The 15,019-nt window shown below is 44.1% G+C and overlaps 2 protein-coding genes across 2 annotated transcripts; both read right to left on the bottom strand.

Annotated features, from left to right (window-relative positions):
- Positions 1 to 415: 415 nt before the first annotated feature.
- On the bottom strand, positions 416 to 4,048 carry LOC120641677 (probable protein-S-isoprenylcysteine O-methyltransferase). Its single transcript, XM_039917876.1, has 5 exons — positions 3,616 to 4,048; positions 2,354 to 2,597; positions 2,104 to 2,232; positions 1,814 to 1,922; positions 416 to 1,153 (listed from the first exon to the last, which is right to left on the bottom strand). The coding sequence occupies exons 1-4, from the start codon at positions 3,839 to 3,841 to the stop codon at positions 1,832 to 1,834; spliced, it is 690 nt and encodes a 229-aa protein (XP_039773810.1). The 5' UTR covers positions 3,842 to 4,048; the 3' UTR covers positions 416 to 1,153; positions 1,814 to 1,831.
- A 3,598-nt stretch (positions 4,049 to 7,646) lies between these two features.
- LOC120641676 (classical arabinogalactan protein 9-like) lies at positions 7,647 to 9,490 on the bottom strand. The gene is made up of 3 exons (XM_039917875.1): positions 9,060 to 9,490; positions 8,133 to 8,826; positions 7,647 to 7,913 (listed from the first exon to the last, which is right to left on the bottom strand). The coding sequence occupies exons 1-2, from the start codon at positions 9,392 to 9,394 to the stop codon at positions 8,589 to 8,591; spliced, it is 573 nt and encodes a 190-aa protein (XP_039773809.1). The 5' UTR covers positions 9,395 to 9,490; the 3' UTR covers positions 7,647 to 7,913; positions 8,133 to 8,588.
- Positions 9,491 to 15,019: the final 5,529 nt, after the last annotated feature.

The raw sequence follows: 15,019 nt of genomic DNA, 5'->3' as shown, positions 1-15,019 counted from the left end.
ATTAATATATGCTTCAAGAAGCATCTCATGGGGTCATGTACTGAAGGCAATCAGGAGCAGTACAGGTCGGAACTTCCGATATATAGTCGGAACTTCCGAGGTCCATCAGAGGTTTAAAGATAGTTCCGACAAAGGGTCTTCGGGAAACTGTCTCTGGACAGACCGGTCTGACCGGTCGAATCCAGAGCAATGCAACAAAGCTCAGAAAATGAGAAACTGAGCCCAATCAAATTTATATGAAATAATTCTGAGCTTTGTTGTCATGTTTAAGTGTTGGACCGGTCTGACCGGTAGGTGACTCACAACTGTGTTAAGTATTTTAATCTGCAGAATTAGTTTTAAACGCCTATTCACAACCCCCCCTCTAGGCGACATCACGCGATTAAAGTCCCTTCAAGGCTAAAAGCATTACTTGAACAAATCCATTCAAACTTTAGTTATCTTAACACAAACTTAGGCCAGCACAAACATTATGGCTGCAGACTTCAGTTGGTAAGATCGATGCACGTTGCACGAGTGCTTTCCGACCAAACCCAAGCCTTGCCAGACTCCTGCTGTTGACTCCCTGCAACCATCTTCAAAGAATAGGGTTCCTCCAACAGACCATCAGTCAGGCAACTCACACGAATTTGCTCAATAAAGCACTTTTTCCAGATTGTTCACATTCCAAGGCTTTACATTGACTGATTAAACATTGCTAGCCTTAGTTGTGTACCACAGGGAAAACACTGCAACATTCTCAGATTCTATGGAAGTTTCTTCAACATGTCCGTCCAAAGGTAAGTAGCAGATTCGAAGTATATGCTTCACACACAAGATAAGTTGTGTTTAGACCACTGGGAACCTCAACAAATTGTAAACATTATCTTGCACTGTTCAGCTCAAATCCAATGAAGGGAACGTTTCCACAAGTTATAGCTGTGGGTGAACATCACAATGAAGGTGAATAAAGCTTGAGCTACAGGTCACATCTGCACAGGATCTATGAGCTGATGACTCTCATCTGTTTGACTACTGACTACTATAGATTTCTGATGTGTCTTGTATTGTATGCGGTCCATCAGATGGCTCCTTTCTTTGTTATCTCTTTTCTTCATATTGTTGGGTGCTTTACTTTGACACGTCAATGGTGACAACAGCAAGAGGCGCATACCTATAACAAAAATCAAGCATACATATCAATATCATGCTTCCAGATTTGCATCGATTCAAAGAAGAACAAGAAGATTCTATTTTGCTAGTGATCGCCACACACAGACCGTAATACATACATGTTTACTAAAGTGCTGATCACGTCACACCCATTTCAAAATTATTAGATCTAAAATCTAACTTTAGATCCTAAAATATTTATTTTCTTCACAAAAGTAATAACCATAAATGCAGCAAAAATTATGAGCCAGTTCTGCTAAGGAGGCAAGATACTGAAAGTGTGAAAAGCCAGTCCACAGGTCTAGGAGGTTTGGTCATGAACCACATATGCTTTCTAAAACAGAGCCAAAAACACTTTAATTATGAAAAAATAGTTATGAAAAGTTATGGTGCACAAACACAGCTATGATTCTGGGTAAGGAAACAAATGTTCAAATGACAAAAAATTGCTCGTGTTGTTTTTTAAAAAAAGTGAGCTATGAGATATTTTATTGCTCAACTCTTCTTTCTTGCTATAAAAAAGCATGAATCCACCATTGTTATATGCCCTACCTCAAGGTTTGATACTTAAAGAAAATTTGATACAGCAGTAATTTAAATCGTAAATATGAATAGCATGGTATCAAATGAAAACTTAAACATCGAGGATTCGCAGACATACTTTGCAGGTGTGATAATTTCACTTAATAAATGGTAATCCAGAGTGCACTCTCTGTGCGTATTCTTCATATTCAGAGCCAAAGAACTGCCTCAAGAAAAACTCTTCATACCTGCTCTGAGTGAAGGAATCGCAAGAAAAGGAAAAATACTTCTACTCATTTCACGAAGATGTTCATATTCAGCGGGTGATGAAATACTTAAAGAGGTATGCTTTGAAAAGGTCAATAATCGAGATAGAAAGCCTAGAATGACATCAAAGAGGGAATATAAGATGTTCTTTCAGCAGGATACGGTATCCGTTTTGAAAAGAATCGCCACAAGACATATGTGAATGCAACTGTTGATACTGGATTACACAGCATAACCTGGGTTCCTACTGCCCATATAAGAAAACCAGAATATCCAGGATGGCGCATAAACCTGTACAATTAAGCAGAATGTTTAGCAATTGAAACTGTTCAGCTGTTGAATAGTGGTAATGCAAATGTAGAGTAGTAACTCAATAGGGTTGGAACTCCTGCAAAAAGTACAAATCTTTTACCTATATACCCCATGGGTAATCAACTGATGCTGATCTTCATGATAAATTCTGATAACATGAGTGAAGGCTCGCCCAGCTGTCACAACAGCAAGTTTACGGATAATTTCACCGATAAGCACCATTAGAAGGCCAATATTACTGACAAACCAGTACTCTTTTACTTCCGGGAAGATCAGTATTTCTGTCAGGTGTTCCAGCATCGCAAAACTCATTGCCAATACATACTGCTTGCTAATAAGAAGTGCTGCATGAGAAGCAACTTTATTACTAACAACACTGCCAAAAATAAAGTTAGGACAATGCCAAGTCCTATCTGAATTGTAAGAATTAAGGACAAAAATTAACAATTACCAGTATCAACATAGGCATGAGAGGATTTGTCTGTGTTATTTGAATAATTTAAATTATATCAATTCATTCTAAGGTTTTAGAAAATCACTTTGTCCACAAAGGACCTTTGAGAACTCTTCCTGTATTCATCATCGCCAAAGGAACCAGAATTTAAAGAATGGACAGTTTAAAGCAAGAGCATAATCTTCATACTCCCTGTTTTGGCAGGAAACCAGGGTGTGATCTCATACTACTACATGATGAGCTGGAAGAAAGCTAGCTGCAGAAGCCCAGTTAACATTAACAACTCAATTCATACAATTAAACACATTTAAGATTCATGATAATTCATTAGCTAACTGATGTTTCATTTGTCAAAACCTACTCAATTGATGCATTTAGATCATATTTTACATTTTTGGTGCTTTAACTCAAAAGTACCGGCCAGCTGCGAACGTTCCTTGTTTTCTGAATTAATTTGGGTATAAAACTTGGGGTTCTTTTTATTTGTCTACTTAAACAGATAATTTCTAAAGTTGTATAGACTGGACAGCAAAAGCAGTTTTATAGAATATACATACAGCAAAAGTGTCAGTTCAAAGCCAAGCGTGAAATTGCAAGACATACTGGCACAGGGATTTGCTTCAACTACTCAGTGGATAGCTTGAATCTAGTAACAAAATTGAGTTGCAACTCAGGAGTCGCTCACTGACACTTCAAAATTCTAGTAAATTTCACGAGTACAGTTCAATCTGAGCATCTTTACTCACGCAGAATTTGCTTCGACGCAGTGGATTACTGGACGCAATCTAGTAATGAAACTGAGTAGCATTTTAGGATTCACTCAATCCACTTTCAATTCTAGTAAATTTCACGAGCACAGTCCAAATCACGCTCGAATCGCAAGAGAGATGGAGTTATGGCGCACTCACAGGTGGCGGTGACGTTCCGACGGCCGTGGAAAGCGGCGGCGAGGACGTACTCCGAGCCGTGGAAGAAGACCAGCGCGGCCGCGAACTGCCACGCCTGTCTCCTGGCCGACATGGGCACGGCGGGGATCTGGAGCCCGAGGCTTTCGCTAGGGCTCTGGGGTGCTCTAGCTCTAGGACTAGAAGGAGATGCTTCGCCGAGAGATGTGGCGACGAGGGGATGCCGCATACGGAGGCTTTTCAGACAAAAGGCATGCGGGGGAGCTTTTTGCCTCGCGCCTGCACGGTGAAAACAAAGCCGGTGCCGGCGTCTGTGCTTCTCGTGCTACGGCAGCGGCGGCGTGCCGCACGGGTAAGCGCCGCCGCCTTGCGGTGCTGCTGGGAGACGGCGGCGCAGCGAAGGCGAGAGGAGAGGTTGGCGGCGCTGCTGAGATGGGCCCACTGCAGTGGAGGGAGAGGGCTCGAGGAGGTCGGGCCGCCAGGGCCAGCCCAGTTGGGCCTTGGGCACGGCTGGTGGACCGGATCCGATGCATCATAGCAATGGCCCAAAAGTTGATGGAAATTTTCATGTGGCCTAAGCCTAAACGACAAAAAAAATCTATAGATGGTAGTCTAAGTTGCGAGAAATAAAAGGCACAATAATAATTCACCAAATAACACACTCAGTTCATGAGTTTCATAAAGTTATAGATACAGCTACATATGTAACTTACATATAAAGCAACATCATATGTCAGCTTTAGCAGCCCGTAATTACTATCTAGTTCTCGAAGTGCTACTTCAGTTCAAACATATAGCAACAGGAACAGTTTGATTGCTGTTCGGTTACAGAGCGATGAAGGCCAATCTTATGGAAGAAAAACAGTACATATATCCAGTAGAAAAAACTCAAAGGAATTGGGCTTTTTTTCATTTTTAAGAAATTAAAAATGAAATTTTATGTTCTCATACCAAATACTCCATCCAGTCGTAAATTCATGATGTTTGGTTCATTTTGGTATCCTTTCCACGACTGAAGGCAATGGATGCCAGAGCTTGAGGATCATTTCCGGGGCAATGCCCTGCCAAGCTAAGTGAATCAATGAATAAGCACTTAAAAAAAACAGACATACTTTCTTGTGAAATACTACATCCTATACTGTATCGTTATTTTTTTCTCGTAATATATATTTTTGTTGTGACAACGGACAAATACTAATGCCATGTTCATTTTAGGGCAAACATATATGAGGAAATCGTATCAGATCATCCCCACTCCTATCTGACATCTCACTATTTGATTCAGTCACTGCTAGAAATATAACCATTTGTACCGGGCCGAACCCCCCATTAATACCGGGTAGCTGACCGGTACTGCTTGGCCGGTACTAAACGACACGACATTTAGTACCGGTCAAGCTGTCCGGTACTAAAGGGTTGCTTAGTACCAAATCCTTTGTGTCCAAAAGTAGATTTTCCGTTCCCGCCTCTTTTTTTATTTTCTTTTTCTTTTTTTCCCTTTCCCACAACACCGATCATCACAATCAAAAAATCACATCACAATCACATATATTACAATCACAAATTTTAGAAAAATACATCTCACAATCACAAATTTCAGAAGAAAATTTTAGAAGAATACATCTCACAGTCACAATTTTCAAAAAAATACATCTCACAATCACAAAAATACATCTCACAATCACAACCGCGAGGAGAGACGAGCCCCCGCGCCGCCAGTGCCCGGCATGGCCCCCACACGCCGCCGGAGGCCGGACTACCCCGCGCGCCCACCGGAGGCCGGCGTGCCGCCGGGAGGCCGGCCTGGCCCCTGCGCGCTGCCGGGATGCCCCGCGCCGCCAGGAGGCGGGCCTGGCCCCGTGCGCCGCCGGAGGCCGGCCTGGCCCCTCCACGCCGACGGGAGGCCGCACACCGCCGGAGGCAGGCTTGGCCCCCGCGCGCCAAGGCCACCGCGCCCTGCGGATTGCCTGAGGAGAGGGAGGATTAGAGGACTTAGCGTAGAGATAAGAAGATGTGGCGTGAGGGGTGGTGGATATTTAATAAGGACGGTGGTGGCGGCGGAGAAATTTAGTACCGGTTAGAGTCTCTAGCCGGTAGTACTAAATGGCTTTCAGGGAATCTCTATGTCGTCGTTTAGTATTGACTGAGGCTACAAACCAGTAGTAAATTGTGCTTTATAACTGGTACTAACGTACCACATTAGTACTGGCTAAAAATACGACAGGTACTAATTGGACGAATGCTCGTTTTTCCAGCAGTTGTGAGTATAGCTACACTGTGCAGTGTCAAGACCATACGGCACGTGATTCTATGAAGCGGCAAATCGACGTTGTCCCACCGCCGAACAGCTCCTCGAATTGTACAGGGCCGCCGAATGACGACAACGACGGAGGGCCCGCAGATGCACACGTGTCACCTGCCGACCGCAACAGCCATCTCGCAACTCTGCCCTGCATGCATGCATGCACTTCCTGGTTTGGTGGAGCACGCCAGTGGCACACTTGCTCTCTCTCGCTGTATTTAGATTCTGCAAAATTTTGCAAAATTGGCACTGTAGCGAACTATAGCATTTTCGTTTATTTGTAATAAATATTATCTTATCATGGGTAACTAGGCTCAAAAGATTCGTTTTGAAATGTATATCTAAACTGAAAAATTAGTTATTTTGTTTATCTACATTTTATACTTCATGTATGCGTCTTTTGGTATATTTAATGATTCGATGTGATGGAAATTTTGGAAAAAGTTGGGGAATTGAACACAGCCTCTGTTTTTAGCGTGTCACGTTGACGCACCGCACCTGGACACCTTTTCGTTCCCCGGAACAGCGCAGGCCGGCGGTCCAGGTGACTTCCCCAACCGCGCACGCGGCACGTCAATGCTGCGTGGCCGTGTGGGCCCCACGTAGCTCTACGTGCCCCTTGGGCGCCCCCACCCCCTCCGTCACGTGAGCTACACGCCCCTTACGCGCCGGGGCCACCCATCCACGCCGTTTCCAAGCTCGCGCGGCCCCATACAGAGGATTATATTACTTTGCCCTTCTGTCTTATGTCTTATTTCAATTTTGTGTTAACTATTTATATATAAGCAACATTTTTATGTTTTGTGTATTGGTCGTGTATGATTGATTAAGTAATATGAGATGACGATATTGTTTTCTTATTTTGTTCAAATCTTGCCAAAAGTTGTCATTCTAATGGGGTCTAATTTGCATTAGTGGAGAATGTGTGCCATCGCGTGCGCTCCTAGCAAAGGTAAAGGTGTAACAGTTTTTATATAGGTACAGCAACAAACAAGCAGATAATACATTCAGATACAACTAAACATAAGGTTCAGTATGGTCAAGTTTGGACATCTGAATAACAAAGTAAATAAAAAAAGTAGCAGCAACGTCGCTTGCCGAGTGATGATTGTTATAAGATCTAGCATGAACACTTGGGCTAATGGTAGGTACAGGATTCCACAGGAATTGGAAAATGTGGAAGTTGGCAGTTGGAAGGCATTACAGAAATTAAGCTTTTATGATAGTCGGCCATTTATTTTGGCAACCGGCACAGGGATGATGTCATTTCTTGCCGTAAAAGGGGAAAAAATCTGTCAGGGAGATGTACCTTTTTGAATTAAGCAAATGCAAGCGAGGTTATGCTCCTCCAAAACGCAGGAACTTCTGATTTCAGTTTAGTAGTCTGCTTATGTAAATAAGTAAGCTAAAGAGAAAAGGACTACTGCCAGTTTAGCTGGTCTTACCTGGCTCTGAAAGTTACAATTAATTCAGAAATTATTTTCTTTTACTTTTTTCCTTGGGGACAGTGAAATGTCTGAGCTACAATTATGCCATGTTCCTCATGGACGAGACTGTTGTTTCTAAATGGTGGAAGACTATGTTAACAATTTGATGTTTCATACTTAAAGTTATTTTTAGCTGTCACTACAATATTACTGCTACAAGGTTCATGTTAGCTACATGCGACTGGGCTGTAGTAATGGATTTGTTATCAGTGGGTAAAAATCTTAGCATTTAGATGTCAAACAAATGATGGAAGGAAGATGCTATTGTATTTTTTTTATTGCAAATGGTAATCCTGTGAGACTAAAATTGAAGGTTGGTTGATTAAATCAAATGTACAAGAGCTTAGTGCTGATAAGCAGAAGTAATAAGAGCTTTTCATTTCAGGAACAGCATATCAGCAGGTATTCAATATCCAACCTTTCTAACTTTTTCTCCTTTGCTTCCAGGTATCAAGGTCAGCAGGTATAAGTCCCTTCCCCATTATTGGTTTTAAAATTTCAGCGAGAACTCCCTGATTTCAAGTGCAGAAATACTATGTAAGAGGGAAACCCAGCAAAGTCAGAGTCAGGTTATACAAGGCATGCAACAATATATGCAAAATGCAGTTGCAGAGAGGCAATTGGTACTACAAATAACCTGGCAGACATCATGGGAGTCAAGAAATTATGGTTGAAAGCCACCTAGAATTTCTAATAGATATGGAGCCAATAGAATATGTTAGACGTCATACCTTATCATAACAGAAAGCATTCTCCCGGAGGATGTGTCTGGCGACAATAGGGTCAGAGACGACGACGAACGATTTGGGTCCAAAAGCAAGCTTGTAGACACAGCCATGCTGCGAACTAAGAGATCATAACTTGTTAGTGTTGCACGAGCTGCTGTCCTCAGTTTCCATTCGATTTTTCCTATATGGTCAAGGACATCTAATTGGAGAACAGAGTACAGTGAAAAAAAGTAACGAGAACAGAGTATGCTAAAAAAATGAAGCGATCATAATGCGCGAGAGGGGGACGACACGGTGGGGTGCGGCTAGGGGTGGTAAAAGACCTAAGATTTTGAACTAGAAAAATCTAAGAGCGGTCCTAAAAGTGCCGGGTTCTAATCTTATATAATTTTGAATTAAATAATTTAAAAATCTTGTTAGACTATAAAAAGACCACTAAGGCATGACACATTACCACCCCTAGGTGCGGCCGGGTACGGTGGGGGGCGCATTCACTTCGAGGAACCAATCGTACAACGAGAAGAAGAGGGACTTGCCGAAGAGGTCGGTGACGGCTCCCTCGGCGAGGGGGATGGTTCCGACGCTGCCCCCGCTGAGGAAGTTGGTGAGCAGGTTGCTGGCGTTGTCAAGCAGGTTCCGCTGCTTCGGCCTGGGCGGCGGCGGCTGCTGCTCCTTGTCGACACTGGTGGACTGGCACCTGCATCAATGCCCCAGGGGCACAGATCGATCGACCACTCTACTAATGATTATTCTGCCAACACACACCCGCGCGAATTCAGCAGCCGGCTGGAACTGCAGCTCGTTCGCGCGGTGGCGTAGTGACTACTGAGCGCACAAGTTTTCGAACACCTGGTGGGCGTCCACTGGTGCCGGGAGCGAGCCACTGAGCGAGGCCGTGAGGGTGCGAGTGGTGGTTCCGCGCGCGCGTACCTGACGCTGACGGCGAGGGGGCGCCTCCTGTGAGACGCGGGTGGAGCCGATGTCGTGGAGCTGTGACACGGCGAGCAAGCGACGCGCCCCGGGAGCAGTGTGGCGGCGGCCGGTGCGGTCGCGTCCATGGCGCTGGGGTAGGGGGGGGGGGGGCTCGCGAGCGGTGGCAGAGGCCTCCGCTCCGCTGGGCACAGATAAGACGGCAGAGCAGCGGAGCGGAACGGAAGTTGCTGAGCACGCGTTAGAGCGCGCCGACGAGCTGCAGAACCGGCTGCCCGGGCAGCGCAGAGCAGAGGATACACCCACGCAGGAGGAGGTGGGCGCGGGGACTGCATGGCGGCAGGCGGCGAGTCGGGGCGAGGCCGCAGAGAAGAGCGCTGCTGCGAGTCCGGAAACCGCACCTTCACTACCACCGTTGCGTCTTCGTCCTGCCCCTGAGGAAGAGTGGAGTATAGGCAGCGGCATCATTGTTCATATTTTGTAACATCACAAATAAAATTCGCAAATGCACGGATATCGCTGTAGTTTTCACCCAAAAATATTCTAGGGTATCGTATCCACCGGGAACGTGAGTGTACTATCTACGAGTTCAGGCTCATCCAAGGGCACACACGCTAATGTAGGAGAGATAGAAGAGAGGATTTTCAAAGATTTAGAATCTATATTTAGAAGAAGGGATCACGTCGCCGTTATACTTCGAGCTACTGATTTCGACCGGCTTATACAAACCGATAGCTCCAATAATACGTGCTCTATCCAATATCCAAAAATGGTGGATTACTAGAACTCGAATAGGGCTGACACCACCTGCCGGCTACCTATACAAACCATGGGACTATCAGACAACTAAGTTGTATAGTCCAGTCTAGACTCTAGATACCACGTCTACGCCTTTCCCTACTAACCTTAGCCCTAGCCAAGACTTGCCTTTTCTATCTGGGGGTCTTAAGCTAAGATCAAATGCTACTCTCTAAGCATACACATCAACTTATATAAGGCAGATATGATAACTTGCAATCTAAACTCTAATTCTAAATAAAAAAGTCTCGAATACTTACAACCGAATAAGCATACGTCGAGGTACAAGCGGAGAAGAGTGCCGACAACCCCGGCAATTCCCTCAACTCCTCCTCTTCTTCTACATCTCCTAGTCTACCTAAGCATCTAGGATGAAGGCCTCAACCTCCAAGGGAGAAAGGTGAGTTGAGTTGGGTGTGTTGTGTGTGTGTCTCATTTGAACCCCCTCCTCTACTATTTATAGAAGGGTGCCATGGGTTCTTCTGCCGTGAGTTCAGCCCGAAGCCTCCTAGAACCGACCTTGACATCAAATGATGACGTGACACGTGGAGGATAGGCACCAGGTGAACTGACCTATGGCCGGCCGACCTGATTGGTCGGCCGACCGGAAAACCCGGCCAAACCGCCTCAAACTTCACCGGGAGGCTGGTAGGTGGGCCCCCATTTCATGTATGTGGTTAAGGACCTGTCTTAAGGCGGTTTGATAGCTCTAGTGGGCCCGTGGATCCTCGTGAACGCGTCTGATTCGTCGAGAAGGTGTTGCCTCGGATCGATGATGACGTGTCACCTTACTTATGGGATGCGTCTCTCTCATGTGCAGCTGCCAAGTGGGCCCTTTTGGCCTTTGGGCTTGCTTGTGCTTGGCTCAGAAATTTATACCTTGGATAATATGCTTGTTACATGCAGTTTTGGCCCAAATTCACCTGCACATATTCCCATACTAGCATATGTGGAATTCATCAAATAATCATCCTATGCTAATATTTATTCCTTCTGATGCTCAACTTTTACACGATAGTTGACGGTCAGAACGGGTCGATAGAGACCGTCAACAATCGTCGACGCCCAGATCCGGTGGCCGATTCGCTGCTGTAGGCCAGCAAAAGCAGACTCGCCGCAAACCAGCTCGCCGACGTCGGATGGAAAGGTGGTGGGAGAAGGCGCAGTCGAGCTCATGGCAGAGCCAACATGCGCGCTCGTGGCCACGCGCTCGCGGGCTGGAACTGGCAGCGGCGTCTGCGCGCCCGCGTCCTTTAGGCCAGCTCGGCGGTGTCCCGCGCGCCCGCGGCTAGGGAGGCGACGGCGGCTGCGCCCCGCAAGCTGGTGACCGGGCCAGGCAGGGTGCCGCGCCCGCGCCCGCGCGCTTGCGACCGGAGCTGCGGCGGTGGCCAGGGCGGCGCTGGGCCTGTGGCTGGCGACCACGACGGACTGGGGGCTACCTACAACTGGGTTTGGCAAGCAGAGCAGGAGCACCCGCCAGGCATAGCAGCAAGGAAGCGATCACGAGGGCAGTAATGTGAACGGAAGACGGCAGTCACCGCTGGAGAAGATGAGATGAGTGTGAATTAAAGAAATTTGCACGACGCGAGTGTGAAATGTAGAAAACAAAAGTGTGGCCGGTGCAGGAATGCAGCAACGAGGTATGGAATCACCATTGAAACGAAATCGAATGGCGACCATTTTTTTGGACGACGTGGCCATGCTGGCAGTTTGGCTAAACTCGGAGCTTTCATATATAGAAATGCGATGTCTGATAAATTGATTGAAAATGCTCAAGCGTAATAAGGGGGGCCCTCTTAGTGCTGCTGTAACGTGCACAATATTGGCTGGTGCTGATCACAATGCTCCCGTGTTTTATGCTTGACTCACAAGGTATTAATTTTGTTTGGTCATCTGGCTGTTTCTTTGTTTGGGCACCAGCACTTTGACCCACGCTCCTGTATAATTATGAATAAACTGAATATCATAAACTTTCTACTGACATGTTTGTTTAGTGTTTTACTCAACTTGTATCCTTTTAAATGTGTTGGGCCTATTATTTAGCTAGTAGAACATGTGTTGCATATTTAACTTACTTTGTGGATGGAATGTAATATTGGGGGGATCTCTAATCGTCCTCTAGCAAGGTGGTTGGTAAGATTACTATAACAAATGTTTCTAGGCTGTTTGGTAATTAGTGTGGCCTAACAAAAATTAAAATGTATCATCTGGTTTTTGCGTAATTTAATGAGTAGATGTTTTTAGTCACAACTTTGAGGCTGGGGACACCACTTGGATCTATCATGTTTATCTTATCTCTCCATAGTTTTGTTTTGCATCTTATTCATTCTTATATGCCAAAATTTTATTTGAATTGTGACTTTAGATGCCATCTTACTTTGTTATGCCCCATCAGGATGATCGATGCTCAGATTACCCAATCCTGCAGAAGGTTGTGATCTTAGTGTCATCCCCTAGGCTTTATAACTTAGTTTCACTTTACCGATAATCTTGTTGCTTTCTATTACCGAACTAGTTTTGCCATGTGTCCATCTTCTACACTTCTTTACAAATATCTAACTCTAAAAATTTTTGTACTTATCTAACCATACAAATTTAGAACACGTGTCTACGTGTGTCTGCTCATCTATGGAATCGGGTGCCAGCCGCCGCTTCGGGTGCTCCCAGACCAGTGCCTCCCAACTAGCGCTTACTCTTTCATGTCTCTTTACTTGCTATTGCAATAAAAATATTTGTTATTTTCAAAGATAATAATATATTCAAAATGAAGAAAAAGTATTTTGATTATAGTAGTTCCTAAGTAGTTGAATTTCCTTCATGATTCTCCTCTCTTTTTTTTTGTTTTGACCTTGTAGTTGATATTTTCACTTGTATCAATGTTGATTTGTTGGCCATCACGATCTTCGTCTGAGTCATCTTCTACTATCAGTGCTCTACATCTTCTTTATTTACAGGACTGAGTTTTCCTTGTTGATAAATCTTTTTCTTTAGATACACTTGTGTAATTACTAATTTGTTCGTCATCCTCGATAGTTCAATATTTGTAACCATGCTTGATAACTTTTTGATAGGTGAACTGTGGCAGAACCGTCCGAAAAAATCCGACTTAAGTGCGCTAACCATTATCGCAAAGACAATTAAATTTAACTGACACCTCAAATTGAAGACCACGGCAGTCCCTCGGGTAAAATCCCGATAAATACCACTTAACTTTCGGGATCGACAAAGCACACATAGCCCACACGAATGCGGGATTAGAGATTACAACAATTCACAAATTCTTACATCACAGAGTCTTGACTGAAATTATTACATACCAAGTTCGAAATTTAAAACTTGTTCGAAGACATAAAGTTCAACTTGCAACATAGTTCAGAGTTTTCTTGCAGCAGAAAATAAAACGAGTTCAACTAAACGACGATACAGGATGTCCCGATGAAGCCCGTACAAGACATCACTCGTTATTGCCATCATTGGTTGGGATCGTATCCCATTCCACCGACCAACTAGAGGAAGAGTGCGCGGCCAAGTCAACTAGCAATTATGTCCTCAAAATTCTCACCTGAAACAAAGTAAGTCACAAGTTGAGTATACTAATACTCAGCAAGACTTACCCGACTAGGATATATCCTTAGTCCTCTAACTAGACATGCAAGGTTTTTGTCTTGATGAGTTTGTTTTGTCAAAAGTAGAGGCGATCCTTATTTTCAAATTTTAGCTTTCAAGTTCTACTTCAATTACCCGTTCTAAGTTTGCATCTATCCAAAACACACATGGTGGAACAATTATCTTTCATCATCCAACAATATGATCATCATCATGTTCCACTTCTTACTCTTTGTGGCTGAAGTTTAAGTAGTCTCAATAACCGCGAGAAATAGACGATTCGAATTGGATTTCTTAACCTTGCAAGACAAACCTAACACACGCCACGTGCAACTCCCAGAGTTCACACGGGCAACATTTTCCCTTTCTTTCCGAGTCGTGGAACTGGGTCACCGTCCTCGACTACAGATGACAATCTTGCCATATCCTTGAGACCTCTTATGCCATGATATGTCAAAAGGGGAGAGGAGCACCTCTATTTATATGACTCCATTGCTCATATAGTTTTGCCATGTGTCCATCTTCTACATACTTCTTTACAAAATATCTAACTCTAAAATTTTTTTGTACTTATCTAACCATACAAATTTAGAACACGTGTCTACGTGTGTCTGCTCATCTATGGAATCGGGTGCTAGCCGCCGCTTCGGGTGCTCCCAGACCAGTGCCTCCCAACTAGCGCTTACTCTTTCATATGTCTCTTTACTTGCTATTGCAATAAAAATATTTGTTATTTTCAAAGATAATAATATATTCAAAATGAAGAAAAAGTATTTTGATTATAGTAGTTCCTAAGTAGTTGAATTTCCTATGTTCATGACAATTCTCCTCTCTTTTTTTTTGTTTTGACCTTGGTAGTTGAATATTTTTCACTTGTATCAATGTTGATTTGTTGGCCATCACGATCTTCGTCTGAGTCATCTTCTACTATCAGTGCTCTACATCTTCTTTATTTACAGGACTGAGTTTCCTTGTTGATAAATCTTTTTCTTTAGATACACTTGTGTAATTACTAATTTGTTCGTCATCCTCGATAGTTTCAATATTTGTAACCATGCCTGATAACTTTTTGATAGGTGAACTGTGGCAGAAACCGTCCGAAAAAATCCGACTTAAGTGCGCTAACCATCATCGCAAAGACAATTAAATTTAACTGACACCTCAAATTGACGACCACGGCAAGTCCCTCGGGTAAATCCCGATAAATACCACTTAACTTTCGGGATCGACAAAGCAAACATAGCCCACACGAATGCGGGATTAGAGATTACAACAATTCACAAATTCTTACATCAGAGAGTCTTGACTGAATTATTACATACCAAGTTCGAAATTTAAAACTTGTTCGAAGACATAAAGTTTCAACTTGCAACATAGTTCAGAGTTTTCTTGCAGCAGAAAATAAACGAGTTCAACTAAACGACGATACAGGATGTCCCGATGAAGCCCGTACAAGACATCACTCGTTATTGCCATCATTGGTCGGGATCGTATCCCATTCCACCGACCAACTAGGAGGAAGAGTGCGCGGCCAAGTCAGACTAGCAATTATGTCC

This window comes from Panicum virgatum, chromosome 7K, assembly GCF_016808335.1.
Source record: "Panicum virgatum strain AP13 chromosome 7K, P.virgatum_v5, whole genome shotgun sequence".
NCBI classification, from domain to species: Eukaryota; Viridiplantae; Streptophyta; class Magnoliopsida; order Poales; family Poaceae; genus Panicum; species Panicum virgatum.
Note: the sequence above shows the minus strand (reverse complement) of the source record. Positions and strands in the feature narration are given on the sequence as shown.

Coding starts and splice junctions, on each gene's coding strand:
- LOC120641677 (XM_039917876.1), bottom strand. CDS start 3,841: ATGCGGCATCCCCTCGTCGCCACATCTCTCGGCGAAGCATCTCCTTCT. Junction 2,233..2,353: donor ATTACCCATGGGGTATATAG/GTAAAAGATTTG, acceptor TTAATTGTACAG/GTTTATGCGCCATCCTGGAT. Junction 1,923..2,103: donor TTCTTTTCAAAACGGATACC/GTATCCTGCTGA, acceptor CACTCAGAGCAG/GTATGAAGAGTTTTTCTTGA.
- LOC120641676 (XM_039917875.1), bottom strand. CDS start 9,394: ATGCAGTCCCCGCGCCCACCTCCTCCTGCGTGGGTGTATCCTCTGCTC. Junction 8,827..9,059: donor CCCCTCGCCGTCAGCGTCAG/GTACGCGCGCGC, acceptor GCATTGATGCAG/GTGCCAGTCCACCAGTGTCG.